At 40.7% G+C, this 12,811-nt stretch overlaps 1 protein-coding gene across 2 annotated transcripts in view; it reads left to right on the top strand.

The window, feature by feature from the left end:
• The window catches only part of SAMD3 (sterile alpha motif domain containing 3), a 178,443-nt gene extending 167,301 nt beyond the window's left edge, over positions 1-11,142 (top strand). For both annotated transcript variants that reach the window (XM_063621950.1, XM_063621940.1), the window contains 4 exons: positions 361-561; positions 9,258-9,429; positions 10,017-10,099; positions 10,640-11,142. In XM_063621950.1, coding sequence (XP_063478020.1) covers positions 361-561; positions 9,258-9,429; positions 10,017-10,099; positions 10,640-10,996 — 813 coding nt within the window. In that variant the 3' untranslated portion in view covers positions 10,997-11,142. The remainder of the gene's footprint in view (positions 1-360; positions 562-9,257; positions 9,430-10,016; positions 10,100-10,639) is intronic.
• Positions 11,143-12,811: the final 1,669 nt, after the last annotated feature.

The raw sequence follows: 12,811 nt of genomic DNA, 5'->3' as shown, positions 1-12,811 counted from the left end.
TTAATTCTTTTAAAAATATCTTCTTAACATTTTATCTTCTAAAATTTAAATGCATAGAAATGAGCAACATTTGATTCAGTGGGAAGCTTCTGGATAATCTGTCTTTATATAAAAGGGTAACGTAGGAATTAAATGAACTCTTTTAGATCTTTCAAGAGAATAGATTATAATTCCATGATAAGTAATTAACTAATTTATTGTCATTAAAGAATGTCCATTTATTAGTTATGCTCAATGTCAAGTGTAACCAGGCATGGTGATACTCACCTTAGGAATGAGCTAAGAGTGTGCAATAACAGCCTGAAATTCAAGTTTTCATAGAAACATGGAATCCATTGATACGTTGAAAATGTTTTGCAGGAAGAAGCTGTTTGTTCTGATTCTGAGCTAGATGAACATATTAAGTGGTTCCAGCAAGAATACGTGAAAACAGAAAAGGACTGGAGAGAAATTGACAAGAGAATGAGCCAAACTTTGGAAATAAGAAGAAAGATGATTGGCAGCCGAACACCTCTGAAGGACATTCTTAAACTATTTCCTTTCTTGAAGTGCCCTTATCAGGTATCTTTATTCACTATATATATATATATATATATATAAACACACACATATACACACATATATTTTAATATTATATTATATATATATATATATTTTTTTTTTAGACAGAGTCTAGCTCTGTCGCCCAGGCTGGAGTGCAATGGCCTCCGATCTCAGCTCACTGCAGCCTCTGCCTCCCAGGTTCAAGCAATTCTCTTGCCTCAGCCTCCTGAGTAGCTAGGACTACAGGTGTGTGCCACCACACCCAACTAATTTTTGTATTTTCAGTAGAGATGGGGTTTCACCATCTTGACCAGGTTGGTCCTGAACTCCTGACCTCAGGTGATCTGCCTGCCTCAGCCTCTCAAAGTGCTGGGATTACAGTGTCCAAATGGATTTTTCCCTCTTTCCTCTTGGAGTGGTAACAGGACAGCATAGCAAGACAGTGGGGGTGAATCTCAGTGGGGTGTGAGGCCCAAAGGGCTGCAACTAGAGCCATTTGATAGCAATTTCAGGAAGCAGACCCTCCCCACCCACCCTCTTTCCTAACCCTGAAAAAGGAAAAATTAAAAAAAAAAAAAAGAATTTCAGTAGCATATTCAGATAATAGGCACTAGCTGCCTTCAGAACTGAAGAGTTCTCTGTCATTGGACATATTATGGAGGTTGGCGGATCATCACTTAGGGATATTTTGACAATGTGAATCATTATCCCCTTTCATGCTTTTATGTAATCAAGGTAGTTTATTAAGGAACTGTTATTATGCACCCTTACTAAAAATACATTTCCTTTATGATCCCAAATAATTTCATAAGTGTTCTTAAATATATATGAAATTTAGGGCCGGGCATGGTGGCTCATGCCTGTAATCCCAGCACTTTGGAAGGCTGAGGTGGGTGGATCGCTTGAGCCAGGAGTTCAAGACCCGCCTCGGCAATCTGGTAAAACTCCATCTCTACTAAAAGTACAAAAATTACCCGAGCTTAGTGGTGTGTGCCTGTAGTCCCAACTATTCTGGGAGGCTAAGGCACGAGGATTACCTAAGCCCAGGGAGGTCAAGGCTGCAGTGAGCCATGACTGGGCCACTGTACTGCAGCTTGGTAACACAGTGAGACCCTGTCTCAAATTAAAAAAATAAAACAAACATTATATATATATATATATATTTCATATATATATATATATATTTCATATATATATATATTTCATATATATATATATATGAAATTTAATGGGTAAATCAATCAACTACCCTTCCATTTAGTTCACTTAGAGTGGCCATTCAAGGGTCTTTCACAATTTTAGTGTAATTTTTGGTGGTGGTATATAATGAAAGATCATCAGAGGTTTTACCCAAGAACATATTTCATGGAGAAATTCCATGTATTCAATTAACCAAATTAAACATGAAACATCTACATATTTTTCTTCTGAACAAAGGGAAATAAGAATTGCCTGTAAGTATTATTTTAATAGTAACATAATTAGCAAATATCTGAATGCTCCTCTGTAACAGCATGTTCTCAGTGCTTTCCACGGATTAATCTACCTAATCCTCTCAGCAACCACACCGTGGCTTTCACTTGTTTCCCCTTAATCTTCAGGTTGTTAGGAGCTGTAATAGTCAGTCATCTCTGGCTGTTAGAAAAGTATGCCAAATGGACACAGCTGCAAAATACAGTTTTAAAGCAAAAGCCTGTTAAACTTATGGTCTATACACTCCTTACATGTAGGGAGCATGTGTTAATATTAACAGTTCCCAAAGTGCCTAGTAGAGCACCACGTGTGACACAGCAATGTAGTCTTGATTTTGTGAATGCTGAATGAATTAGTGGAGGCTGGTAAGGCTGTTGTGATCACTAATGTCGTAGCCTTAGGGGTCTTCATTGGAGTGCGGCCTACAAAAGCTTAGTGATGAATATAAATGGACTATGTTAAGCAGCTTTTCAAAGAACCATTGGTGACAGTAAGGTGGAGGTCTGTCATAGCTTGTGTGAGGAGCAGAGAGATTTCAGACCTGATGCTGTCCCCTGTGCTTTGTCTAGGCCTCCCGCTGTGGCACAGGTGTATCTTCTGCACCATTCCTCAAGTATTTCACCCTTTATATCCAAAATATGGAGTATGGTTTTTGTAATGACTGTACTTATTGAATAGAGTTGCCTATTGATTGTTTTATTTATTTATCTATTGATTGATTGATTGATTGAGACAGAGTCTTACTTTGTCGCCCAGGCTGGAGTGCAGTGGCACAATCTTGGCTCACTGCAGCCTCTGCCTCCCAGGTTCAAGTGATTTTCCTGCCTCAGCCTCCCAAGTAGCTGGGACTAGAGATGCACGCCACCATGCCTGGCTAATTTTTATATTTTTAGTAGAGATGGGGTTTCACCATGTTGGTCAGGCTGGTCTTGAACTCCTGACCTCAGGTGATCCACCTGCCTCAGCCTCCCAAAGTGCTGGGATTACAGCTGTGAGCCACCGTGCCCGACCTGATTGTTTTAGACAAAAGAACGAATCATTTTCGGCTTTTCCAGGAAGTACCTCCCTAACTCAGCCCTGTGCAGCTGGGATTTCCAATTTATAAAACCCTTGTGTGCCTCCTAAAATAAAAGCAAGTTTGACCTTGCAAATACCTAGATAACAAACGATCCCATAAGAGGACAGTTTTCCCTTTACCAAACCACCCCCACCGCCTATTGCTCCTGCCATTGTGAAAACACCGAGTGCTCAGGATGCTGGTGGAGACAGGGTGGCAGAACAGCAGCAGCTGGGGTGGGGGTGGTGCTGGCTGTTGACACTGACCCCCATCACCTCCACGCTCATTAACCTCCTTCCTCAAAAAGCTTTCTTTCCACCGAGCATTTGAAAATTCAGAATGTAACAATTTACTTTATTAGATTATCTAAAATATTACCAACTAGGAATGTGTTACTGGGATCTACTGGATGTTGCACAAGACAAATAGGAGGGAGTTGAGAAGGAAAATACCAAACACAAACTGAAACCCTTCCCCAAATTTTCCAAAAAAATCCTTTCAGATGCCATAGTTTCTGCCTTCCTGAGAAACAATTTCAATCATCATCTCTTTAAGTGAAGTACATGAGAATCACCAGCTAATAAAGTCTCAAAAAATTTAAAAAATAGGCCAGGCATGGTGGCTCATGCCTGTAATCCCAACACTTTGGGAGGCCGAGGCGGGCGGATCACCTGAGGTCGGGAGTTCGAGACAAGCCTGACCAACATGGAGAAACACCGTCTCTACTAAAAATACAAAATTAGCCGGGCGTGGTGGCACATGCCTGTAATCCCAGCTACTAGGGAGGCTGAGGCAGGAGAATCACTTGAACCTGGGAGACGGAGGTTGCGGTGAGCCGAGATTGCGCCATTGCACTCCAGCCTGGGCAACAAGAGTGAAACTCCGTGTTAAAAATAAATAAATAAATAAATAAATAAATAAATTTAAAAAATAAAGAATCTGAGTTTGGTTTTGGCCCAAATGGAGTAACTGGTACTGGTCTAGTCTTCCCACTGTTAACATGGATAAAGCTGGAAAAAAAAAAATATGTATGAGACAACTGCACTCAGGCATTAGGTACAGGCATTGCAGGACCCTGATCCTTGGTAACAGGGAAAGACATAAGATGTGCCTCAGTTTTGTGCATAGGTTACTTTCTAGCTCACTGTACAGAATGGTGGGAGGCAAGCAGCATGCGGAGGTCTCACGGAGCTGCACGGGAAGAGATTAAAGTTGGGGAATGATGAAGCAGCTGGCCTTTGTAGGAGAGGCACTGGAGGAAAGCGGGCTGGGGCCGAAGACTACACATGGATCCCCTGGGGATCCTTGGCTGAGAGCCAAGACTTCACACAGTGTTGCTAGTAAGAATTCAGGCTAGGTGTGGTGGCTCACGCCTGTAATCCCAACACTTTGGGAAGCTGAGGCAGGCAGATCACTTGAGGTCGGGAGTTCGAGACTAGCCTGGCCAACATGGTGAAACCCTGTCTGTACTAAAAATACAAAAATTAGCCAGGTGTGGTGGCACACACCTGTAATCCCAGCTACTCAGGAGGCTGAGGCAGGAGAATGGCTTGAACCTGGAAGGCAGAGGCTACAGTGAGCCGAGATCATGCCACTGGACTCCAACCTGGGCGATGGAGTGAGATTCTGTCTCAAAAAAAAAAAGAATTCTGGCCCAGTGTGTAGAGACCCTGCAGAACACCTCAGCATTCATCTGAGACTCCAGAAAACAATGCCTCATGAGTGAGAACCATGCCTAAGTTTGAGCCAGGACCTTAGCTAGGACTAAGGACAAACAACAAAACAGAATTGCCCAAAGAAATGATAAAATCAAGTCTGACAGGACCAGATGATCGACCAGTAATTTATCTGCCTACCAGAACAAAATTTAACACCCTTTAAAGGAACATAATTTAATCCAGACTCCCCACTAGTGGATCACTAGAGGTTACAGTGAGTGGCGCCATTCCCATTTCCAACTCTTGGTTCCTGGACCCATGAATTCTGGCTATGGAAGAAACTGCACTGTATGCTGGATGCTGATTCAGAGCTTATACAGCCTGGGAGAACCTTGTCCCAGCCCTGCAAGGTATTGCCACCTAGCTGTTGCTGTAACTGAGTCTTCAACAGGCCACTCCACCAGTCTGGCAAGCCAGCTGCTTCAGGACAGGATGGTGGGGAACAGGATAAGACCGGTGAATTCCATGTATCATCACCATAGGGAATCTCAGCAGAGAAATGAAATACATGCACACACGCACACACACACACATGCACACACACACATACACATGAACCAAATTGAAATTCAGAGCTGAAAAGAACAGTTATCTGAAATGAAAACATCACCATGTGTGTAGGCTTAAAAGCATATTGGAAAATGAAAAGAAAGGAGCTGTGAATCTGCAGATAGGTTAATAGAAATTATCCAGTCTGAGTAACAGAAAGAAAAAGGATTCAGATGATTAATTTATAGGACATAATCTGGGGTTGTGAAAAGGGGGGCTTTCTTTTTGTTCCAACTTTTAGGTTCAGCAGGGGATACATCGTGCAGGTTTGTTATGTAAGTAGATTGCATGGGGGTTTGGTGTACAGGTTATTTCATCACCCAGGTAGTGAGCATAATACCCGATAGGTAGTTTTTCGATCCTCACCTTCCACCCACCCTCTAATCTCAAGCAGACTCCGGGGTCTATTGTTCCCTTCTTTGTGTCCATGTGTGCTCAGTGGTTAGCTCCCACTTATAAGAAAGAACATGCACTATCTGGTTTTCTATTCCTGCATTAATTTGCTTAGAACAATGGCCTCCAGCTACACCTATGTTGCTGCAAAGGGCATGATTTCATTCTTTTTATGGCTGTGTAGTATTCCATGGTGTACATGTACATTTTCTTTATCCAGTCTGCTATTGATGGGCATCTAGGTGGATTCCATGTTATTGCTATTGTGAATAGTGCTGCAATGAACATATGTGTGCATGCGTCTTTCTTTATATTCCTTTGGGTGTATACCCAGTAATGGGATTGTTGGGTCAAATGGTAGCTCTGTTTTAAGTTCTTTGGGAAATCTCCAAACGGCTTTCCACAGTGGCTGAACTAATTTACATTCCCACTAGCAGTGTGTAAGTGTTGGAGAGGGAGGTTTTTCTGTGGCTGACCATTCACAGCTGGGAGCTTGGCTACACAGATGTTTGTGCTCAAAAGTAAATACATTGAGATATAATGGGAGCCAGGTATCTCACTGTTGAAGAGAGTTAGAAGCTTGGGAAGGTGAAGGTTAGGAAAAGCCCTGTGGTATTGGTTTGGAATTGAAAGTATCAATGTGAACTCATGGTTTTGGTCGTTATGTATGGCTATTTAATATTTACATATATAGTTATCGATGTTTCTGGATCAATGGGTGCCTGTGTTTATGTAAATTCACACATTTCCTAGATTTCTTCTGCGAGAAAGTCTAGAGCAGTAACATCTCTGTAGCAAGTAGCACGTCAGGGCTGAAATCTTGTTGTTGTTGTTTTTTTTTTTGGTTGGGTATTTTTTTGAGAGAGTCTCACTCTGTTGTCCAGGCTGGGGTGTCATGATCATGGCTCACTGCAGCCTCGGCCTCCCAGGGCTCAGATGATCCTCCTACCTCAGCCTCCTGAGTATCTGGGACTACAGGCATGTGCCACCATGCCTGGCAAATGTTTGTATTTTTTGTAGAGACGGATTTCGCCATGTTGCTCAGGCTGGTCTCAAACTCCTGGGCTCAAATGATCCTTCTGCCCTGGCCTCCCAAAGTGCTAGGATTATAGGCATGAGCCACAGTGCCTGGCCTGAAATCTAAGTTTTTAAAGGCCATTCTTCATGAAAAGGAATTAGTGTTCGTGGAGAAATAGCTCACTACAGGGTTGGGGGCAAAACAAAAATGAAAACAACAACAAACCAAGACAAGTCAAGACGAGTCTGAAATACTGTGTAATGCCAGAAATGAAGGAAGTGCTTGCACACTAATAAAGATATGCCAAGAGGGCATGGCAATCCGTTTGAAGCGGCTCCTACTGGCCAAGTCTGGGCAATTTGAGCAATTCTATAAATAATGAAAGGATCAGATTTGTAACCGTTTGGGTAAAATGGGAATTGATTAACCTGTAGTGATAGAAATAAATAAGTAAATATATGTGGAAGAAAAGAAACTAGCTTAAAATAGCCAACTAATCCATGTAGAAAGAAAGGAATTAGAAAAGTCACCATTTGGCAACTATTATAGTAATACTTGATTCAGGCAAGAATCATTAATGGATGTGGAATCTGATGGATCAAAGTTATATAAGGAAAAAGATATTTACATAAACTCAAGGTATCTCCTCATAAAACACAACATATATTAATTTTACAGTGGAAAAACCTGGTGAATTCCATTTTTAATCAAGTAATAAAAGTTATTATCTCCAATACTGGGACCAGTTACCATTTTCTGCTTCCAGATACAGTGAGAAATGCTAATATTCTTGCCAGAAATGCATAAATCTTGAAACATCATAAAACTTCCAAGGAGAAATGTTCTACAAAGTAACTGGCCTCCACTTTTCAGAAACTGTCAAGGAAACTAACAAGTTGTTTCAGACTGGAGACTAGAGAGACGCGGTATCTAAACCTCATATGTGATCCTGGATTAGATCCTGGACCTGTTAAGAATATGACTGGAACAACTGGCAAATTTGAATGGAATGTGTAGTAGATTTTCCTGAATTTGAGTGCCCTTGTACTTAGGAAATACACAATAAGGTATTAAGGAATAATGGGGCATTATGTCTACAGCTTATTTTCAACTGGATCAGAAATTGGGGGAAGTTGCACAGAGGGCACTTCTAAGTTCTATTTACTATTTCTGCAACTTTAATGTAAACTTGAAATTATTTCAAAACACAAAAAGTTAGAAAAGAAATTCTTAGGCTATGAGCCCAGAACAGTGGAGTATTCACCTTCTTCATCCTTCACTTCACATCTTCCTGCTGAGAAAATGGTTTTCTAAGGGTATTAATCTAGATTAGTGTTCCACTGTGGGTTGCCTGGTAACAAAGCCACTATGCCTTATGCATTCCAGTTTTCTGACAACTTAACTTTGAGACCTAATCGCTAGGCAATTTATGATCTACCAAAACATTCAAGGAACAATGAGGCCCAGTGGGTAGTATGTGATTGTTCTTTATAGTTTTAGGAAAAGCAATGACTAAATTAATTCATAGGAGTGTGGGTGGCTAATAATCTGATAATGCCACTCTGTCAAAAACAAGAGGGGGAGTGGTGGTGGAGTCCTCTGAGGGGGAAGGATTCAGGCAGTAGTAGGATGGGGTAGTTTGAGGAAAGGGACTTCCATAAAGTAAACTGGTTTTGCTTTGACCTTGTAGTCAAATCTGCACATACATTGTTTCTTTTACTTTCTTTTCTTTTGAGACAGGGTCTCACTACGTTGCCCAGGCTGAAGTGCAGTGGCATAGTCTCGGTTCACTGCAGTCTCTATCTCCCCGGGCTCAGGCAATCTTCCCACCTCAGCCTCCTGAGTGTCGCCATGCCCAGATAATTTTTGTGTGTTTTGTAGAGACAGGGTTTTTCTGTGTTGCCCAGGCTGGTCTCTCTCAAACTCCTGGGCTCAAGTGATCCTCCTGCCCTGGCCTCCCAAAATGCTGGGATTATAATCATGAGCCACCGTGCCCAGCCATATATTGTTTTTCACTGTTTACCTCTGTCTACTCTTACAGTGTTTCTAAAGCATTCTCCTTTCCCTAAATTTAGGATACTATGGTTAAGTATTTTTCAGGGGTTGCTTCCTAAGCAGTTTTGTTCTTTGCTGCTTGTTGAACAAGATGTAACAATGTAGTCACCCAAAGAAATGTCAGATCTTAGAATCTTAGCTGGGTAACCCAAATAGCCTACATATGCATCTACCCTTTGAATCCTCATTTAGTTGAGTCTGCATCCAAAGTTTTAATTCTGTAGGTTTAGAAATTTGCCATGCCCATTATTTATCATTTCAAATTCATTTCAGGCTTTCATTCTTTTCTCCTCCCTCATCCTAAGGCTTTAATTCTCCACTAAAACTTCTAAAATATTGAGTACTTAGTGTAAACCAGCATTCAAAGCTTAATTCTAAAGGTTTTATGTCTCTACATTCTATATATTAGCTTTTCTTGTGATCTGATGTATCCACTTTCTTCTTTTGTCAGATGTTCAGAGAATTCCAACTTCTTACAAGGACAGATATTTATAAGAAAACAAGGCACATTTTGGAATCCTATTCAGAAAATATACTGACTTCTTTTTCAGTGGTGGACAATCCAATCAATATTGTATTGCAAGAAAAAATGAAACATTACACAGATGAAGACATGTTGAAATGTTAGTAAACCTTGTGGAGTGGTGTGATTTCGTCTGTTATCTGTCAGAATATCTAGAAAAGTTATGCTTTGGTAGTCAGTAAAATTCAGTAATTTACATTTATTGAGTTTAAAAAATATATTTAAAAATTATTAAAAATTTACATTACTAAAGTATATTTAATAATAATTTTCAATATTTAAGTAATAAGTGAAACAACTGGTGGGGAAAAAAAGAATTTTTCCAATTGGGGAGGAGGAGAGGTATAGATTTTAGAAGTATACTGGATATTGTAAAATTATATTTAGGGAACTAGTAACCTGTTAATTTTACAATACAAATCACAAGAGGCAGCACAAAATCTTCCTGGCCGATGGACAGACAGTACAGAACTCTTGTCTTCTCCTAGCAGTGCTCTGGAGGGCAGATACGAGGTTTTGAATGTTTTAATAGAAGAGGGTATGGTTTAAAAAGGTGTGAAACACTGATCTAAGAAGGCTAGTTTGTTTTCTGTCCAAAGTAACAAAAAATCCAGATGTTTCAATACTAAGCTTACAATTGCTAAAAGCTTATTTTTACTTCAAATGTTAACATATTTGCTTTGACAGACATGAAGATGACAGCCACATGTTTACTCCTCCCAGATGTTTTTGGGGATGATCCCAGCCTTTTTGTCATCATGAATGAACAGGTGTGTAGTATGTGAATGGCCACTGGTTTGACATTTTACATCTTCATGCGATTATTTATATATGTAATTTATTTATTTATATTTTTGAGATGGAGTCTCACTTTTTGCCCAGGCTGGAGTGCAATGGTGTGATCTTGGCTCACTGCAGCCTCCATCTCCTGGTTCAAGCGATTCTTGTGCCTCAGCCTCCCCAGTAGCTGGGATTATAGGCATGCACCACCACGCCCAGCTAATTTTTGTATTTTAGTAGAGACAGGGTTTTACGGTGTTGGTCAGGCTGGTCTGGAACTCCTGACCTCAGATGATCCACCTGCCTTGGCCTCCCAAAGTGCTGGGATTACAGGCATGAGCTACTGAGTACAACCGCAATAACTTACTTAAAAGCGAAGTTGGTGGTCTATTTTGAAGTATGTTTGTCATATTTACAAATATGCTACATTGCAGCAAACCGATTTATTGTAACACCATGATTAAGTTCAGGTCTGTTTTATTATTTAGCTATTTTATGTATCATGGTAATGACTCCACTCTCTTTTTCAGGTGCAAGTGTCCACACCTGTGTTGGAAGTTAAAAACCCTTTCGACATGGAGGTCTGCGAATTTTCTTTATATTTAGAAAGGGAGAGGCTCACGAAGGTGGATGACTGTGTTACAGCCTTGGCTGCGCTAGTAGCTGCCTTTCATGTATTTGGGATTGAGTGTCCAAGAAGACTGTCCCAAACCTTCAACTTCCTAGAAACGTTGATTTTTGATATGCACAGTCCTTATTTTCCTTCTTTGAAAGAAAAGGAAAACGAAGTAGGATTTCAGCACCAGTCACTTAATAGCATGCCAAATATTGTATCGGAATTTACCTCTGGGAAAGCTGAAGCTTCACAAGAAATTGTTTTGATTTAGAGTTGTGGCAGAGGTAGGTATGAGAAAATCATCTTGTATTATAGATGCCAATGAATTTCAATGCTTTCTATCTTTACACTTAGATATTAAGTTCTTTGTGAAATTCTGTAATAAAATTCTGCTTCATTAAAGAGCTGTCGATTTGAGTTTTTAGAAATTCCACAGTTGGTTATATTTTCAGAGGTGCCTCAGTTTTTTTGAAATACACTGTACTCAAATCCTTCCGGTTAGAGAATGGCCTTGGACTGAATTCAGCGTGCCCACTTAATGCCCAGGAGCTGCACATTTGTGGCCTGTGGGCTGTCTCTTTGGTCTGAACATCACTTGGGAACATTTTGAACTTTCACTGAACATTTCAAGAAGGGACACATACTCTTCTCTTCCTCAGGGGATCTGCCTTGCCCCAGAAGATCTGGTTGTCGTTAATCGCTTTTTGAGACAAAGGGCTGTGGCATTTTTGAGGTCTCCTCATTGCTAGCTGATCTTGCTGGGACAGGTTCTGATGTCTGTGACCTGTGTTCATCTGCTACTGCTTCTCGCCTTGGAGACACAGTGACTCATCCTGCACGACCAACTGGCTACTGCCCAGAGTCCAGTTCTATCTGTTCTGCTCTTAACAATGGCTGCGTAAGTACTTTTTGGGTCTAACGACTCAGTGCACTCTCCCTCTTTCCAACTATTTCACAAGGTAAAAACTATAGTTTAAGGTACCCCTTGATGTTATTATCAAAATATCAACAGTACTTATAACTTTGAAAAATAGACCAGGGCCTTTTGGGAACAGAAAAGGGATTTAAGTGTGTTAAAATACCTACATAGCATAATGGGATGAACATTTCCTGGGTTACATGATCAAATTAATTTTTTTTAAGTTTAAGAAAGGTTCGTGTGGGCCGGGCACGGTGGCTCACACCTGTAATCCTGGCACTTTGGGAGGCCAAGATGCGCAGATCACCTGAGGTCAGGAGTTCGAGACCAGCCTGGCTAATACTGTGAAACCCTCTCTCTACTAAAAAAACAAAAATTAGTCGGGTGTGGTAGCATATGCCTGTAGTCCCAGCTACTTGGGAGGGTGAGGCAGGAGAATTGCTTGAACCTGGGAGGCGGAGGTTGCAGTGAGCCAAGATTGTGCGATTGCACTCCAGCCTGGGCAACAGAGTGAGACTGTGTCTCAACAAACAAACAAAAACAAAAGAAAGGTTCATGCAAACTATTGAAGAAATAGTTTTACACTACCCATCTCTGGAAATAACTGCAAAATATTTATTCTATCACTGAAATGACAACAGCCTGCTAGATACCTTTCTCTCTGTAAGGACTGTTCGTTAAAACGCTAAAGCCAGTGAGATAAAAGAAGTCAAAGAACAGTTGCCCATTTTTACAATCACTATTAATTAACTACTTACTTCAGAACACAGGCAGAGTAAGTAACAATTTGGCACAAGTCATTTTGCCTGACTTAGTTCCTATCTTCCAGTACTCACTTCTTCCCTTTCACTAGAATGTACCTTTAGTTCCTTACAAACTGTCCTTTATTTCCCCCAATTACTCCTTCTTCCTTTTAGTCCTTTATTCCCAAATAAATTTACCAAGTTCTTATAGATTCTTTTCCTTATAAGGTATACATCCCTATGGCTGAAGTTGAATGACAGCCTCTCTCAGGCCGGGACAGGATGACAAGGTGAGCTACAGTGAAGTTTGGCTCCAAGCAGGACACAGACATGGGCTGACCTTGAAAGTAGATTCAAGCCCATTTTATTGTCTTTCTCAATGGTGTATCTATCCCCAGTGCCCAGCACATCCTGACACTTGCTA

This window comes from Symphalangus syndactylus, chromosome 2 (genome assembly GCF_028878055.3).
Source record: "Symphalangus syndactylus isolate Jambi chromosome 2, NHGRI_mSymSyn1-v2.1_pri, whole genome shotgun sequence".
NCBI lineage: Eukaryota > Metazoa > Chordata > Mammalia > Primates > Hylobatidae > Symphalangus > Symphalangus syndactylus.
Note: the sequence above shows the minus strand (reverse complement) of the source record. Positions and strands in the feature narration are given on the sequence as shown.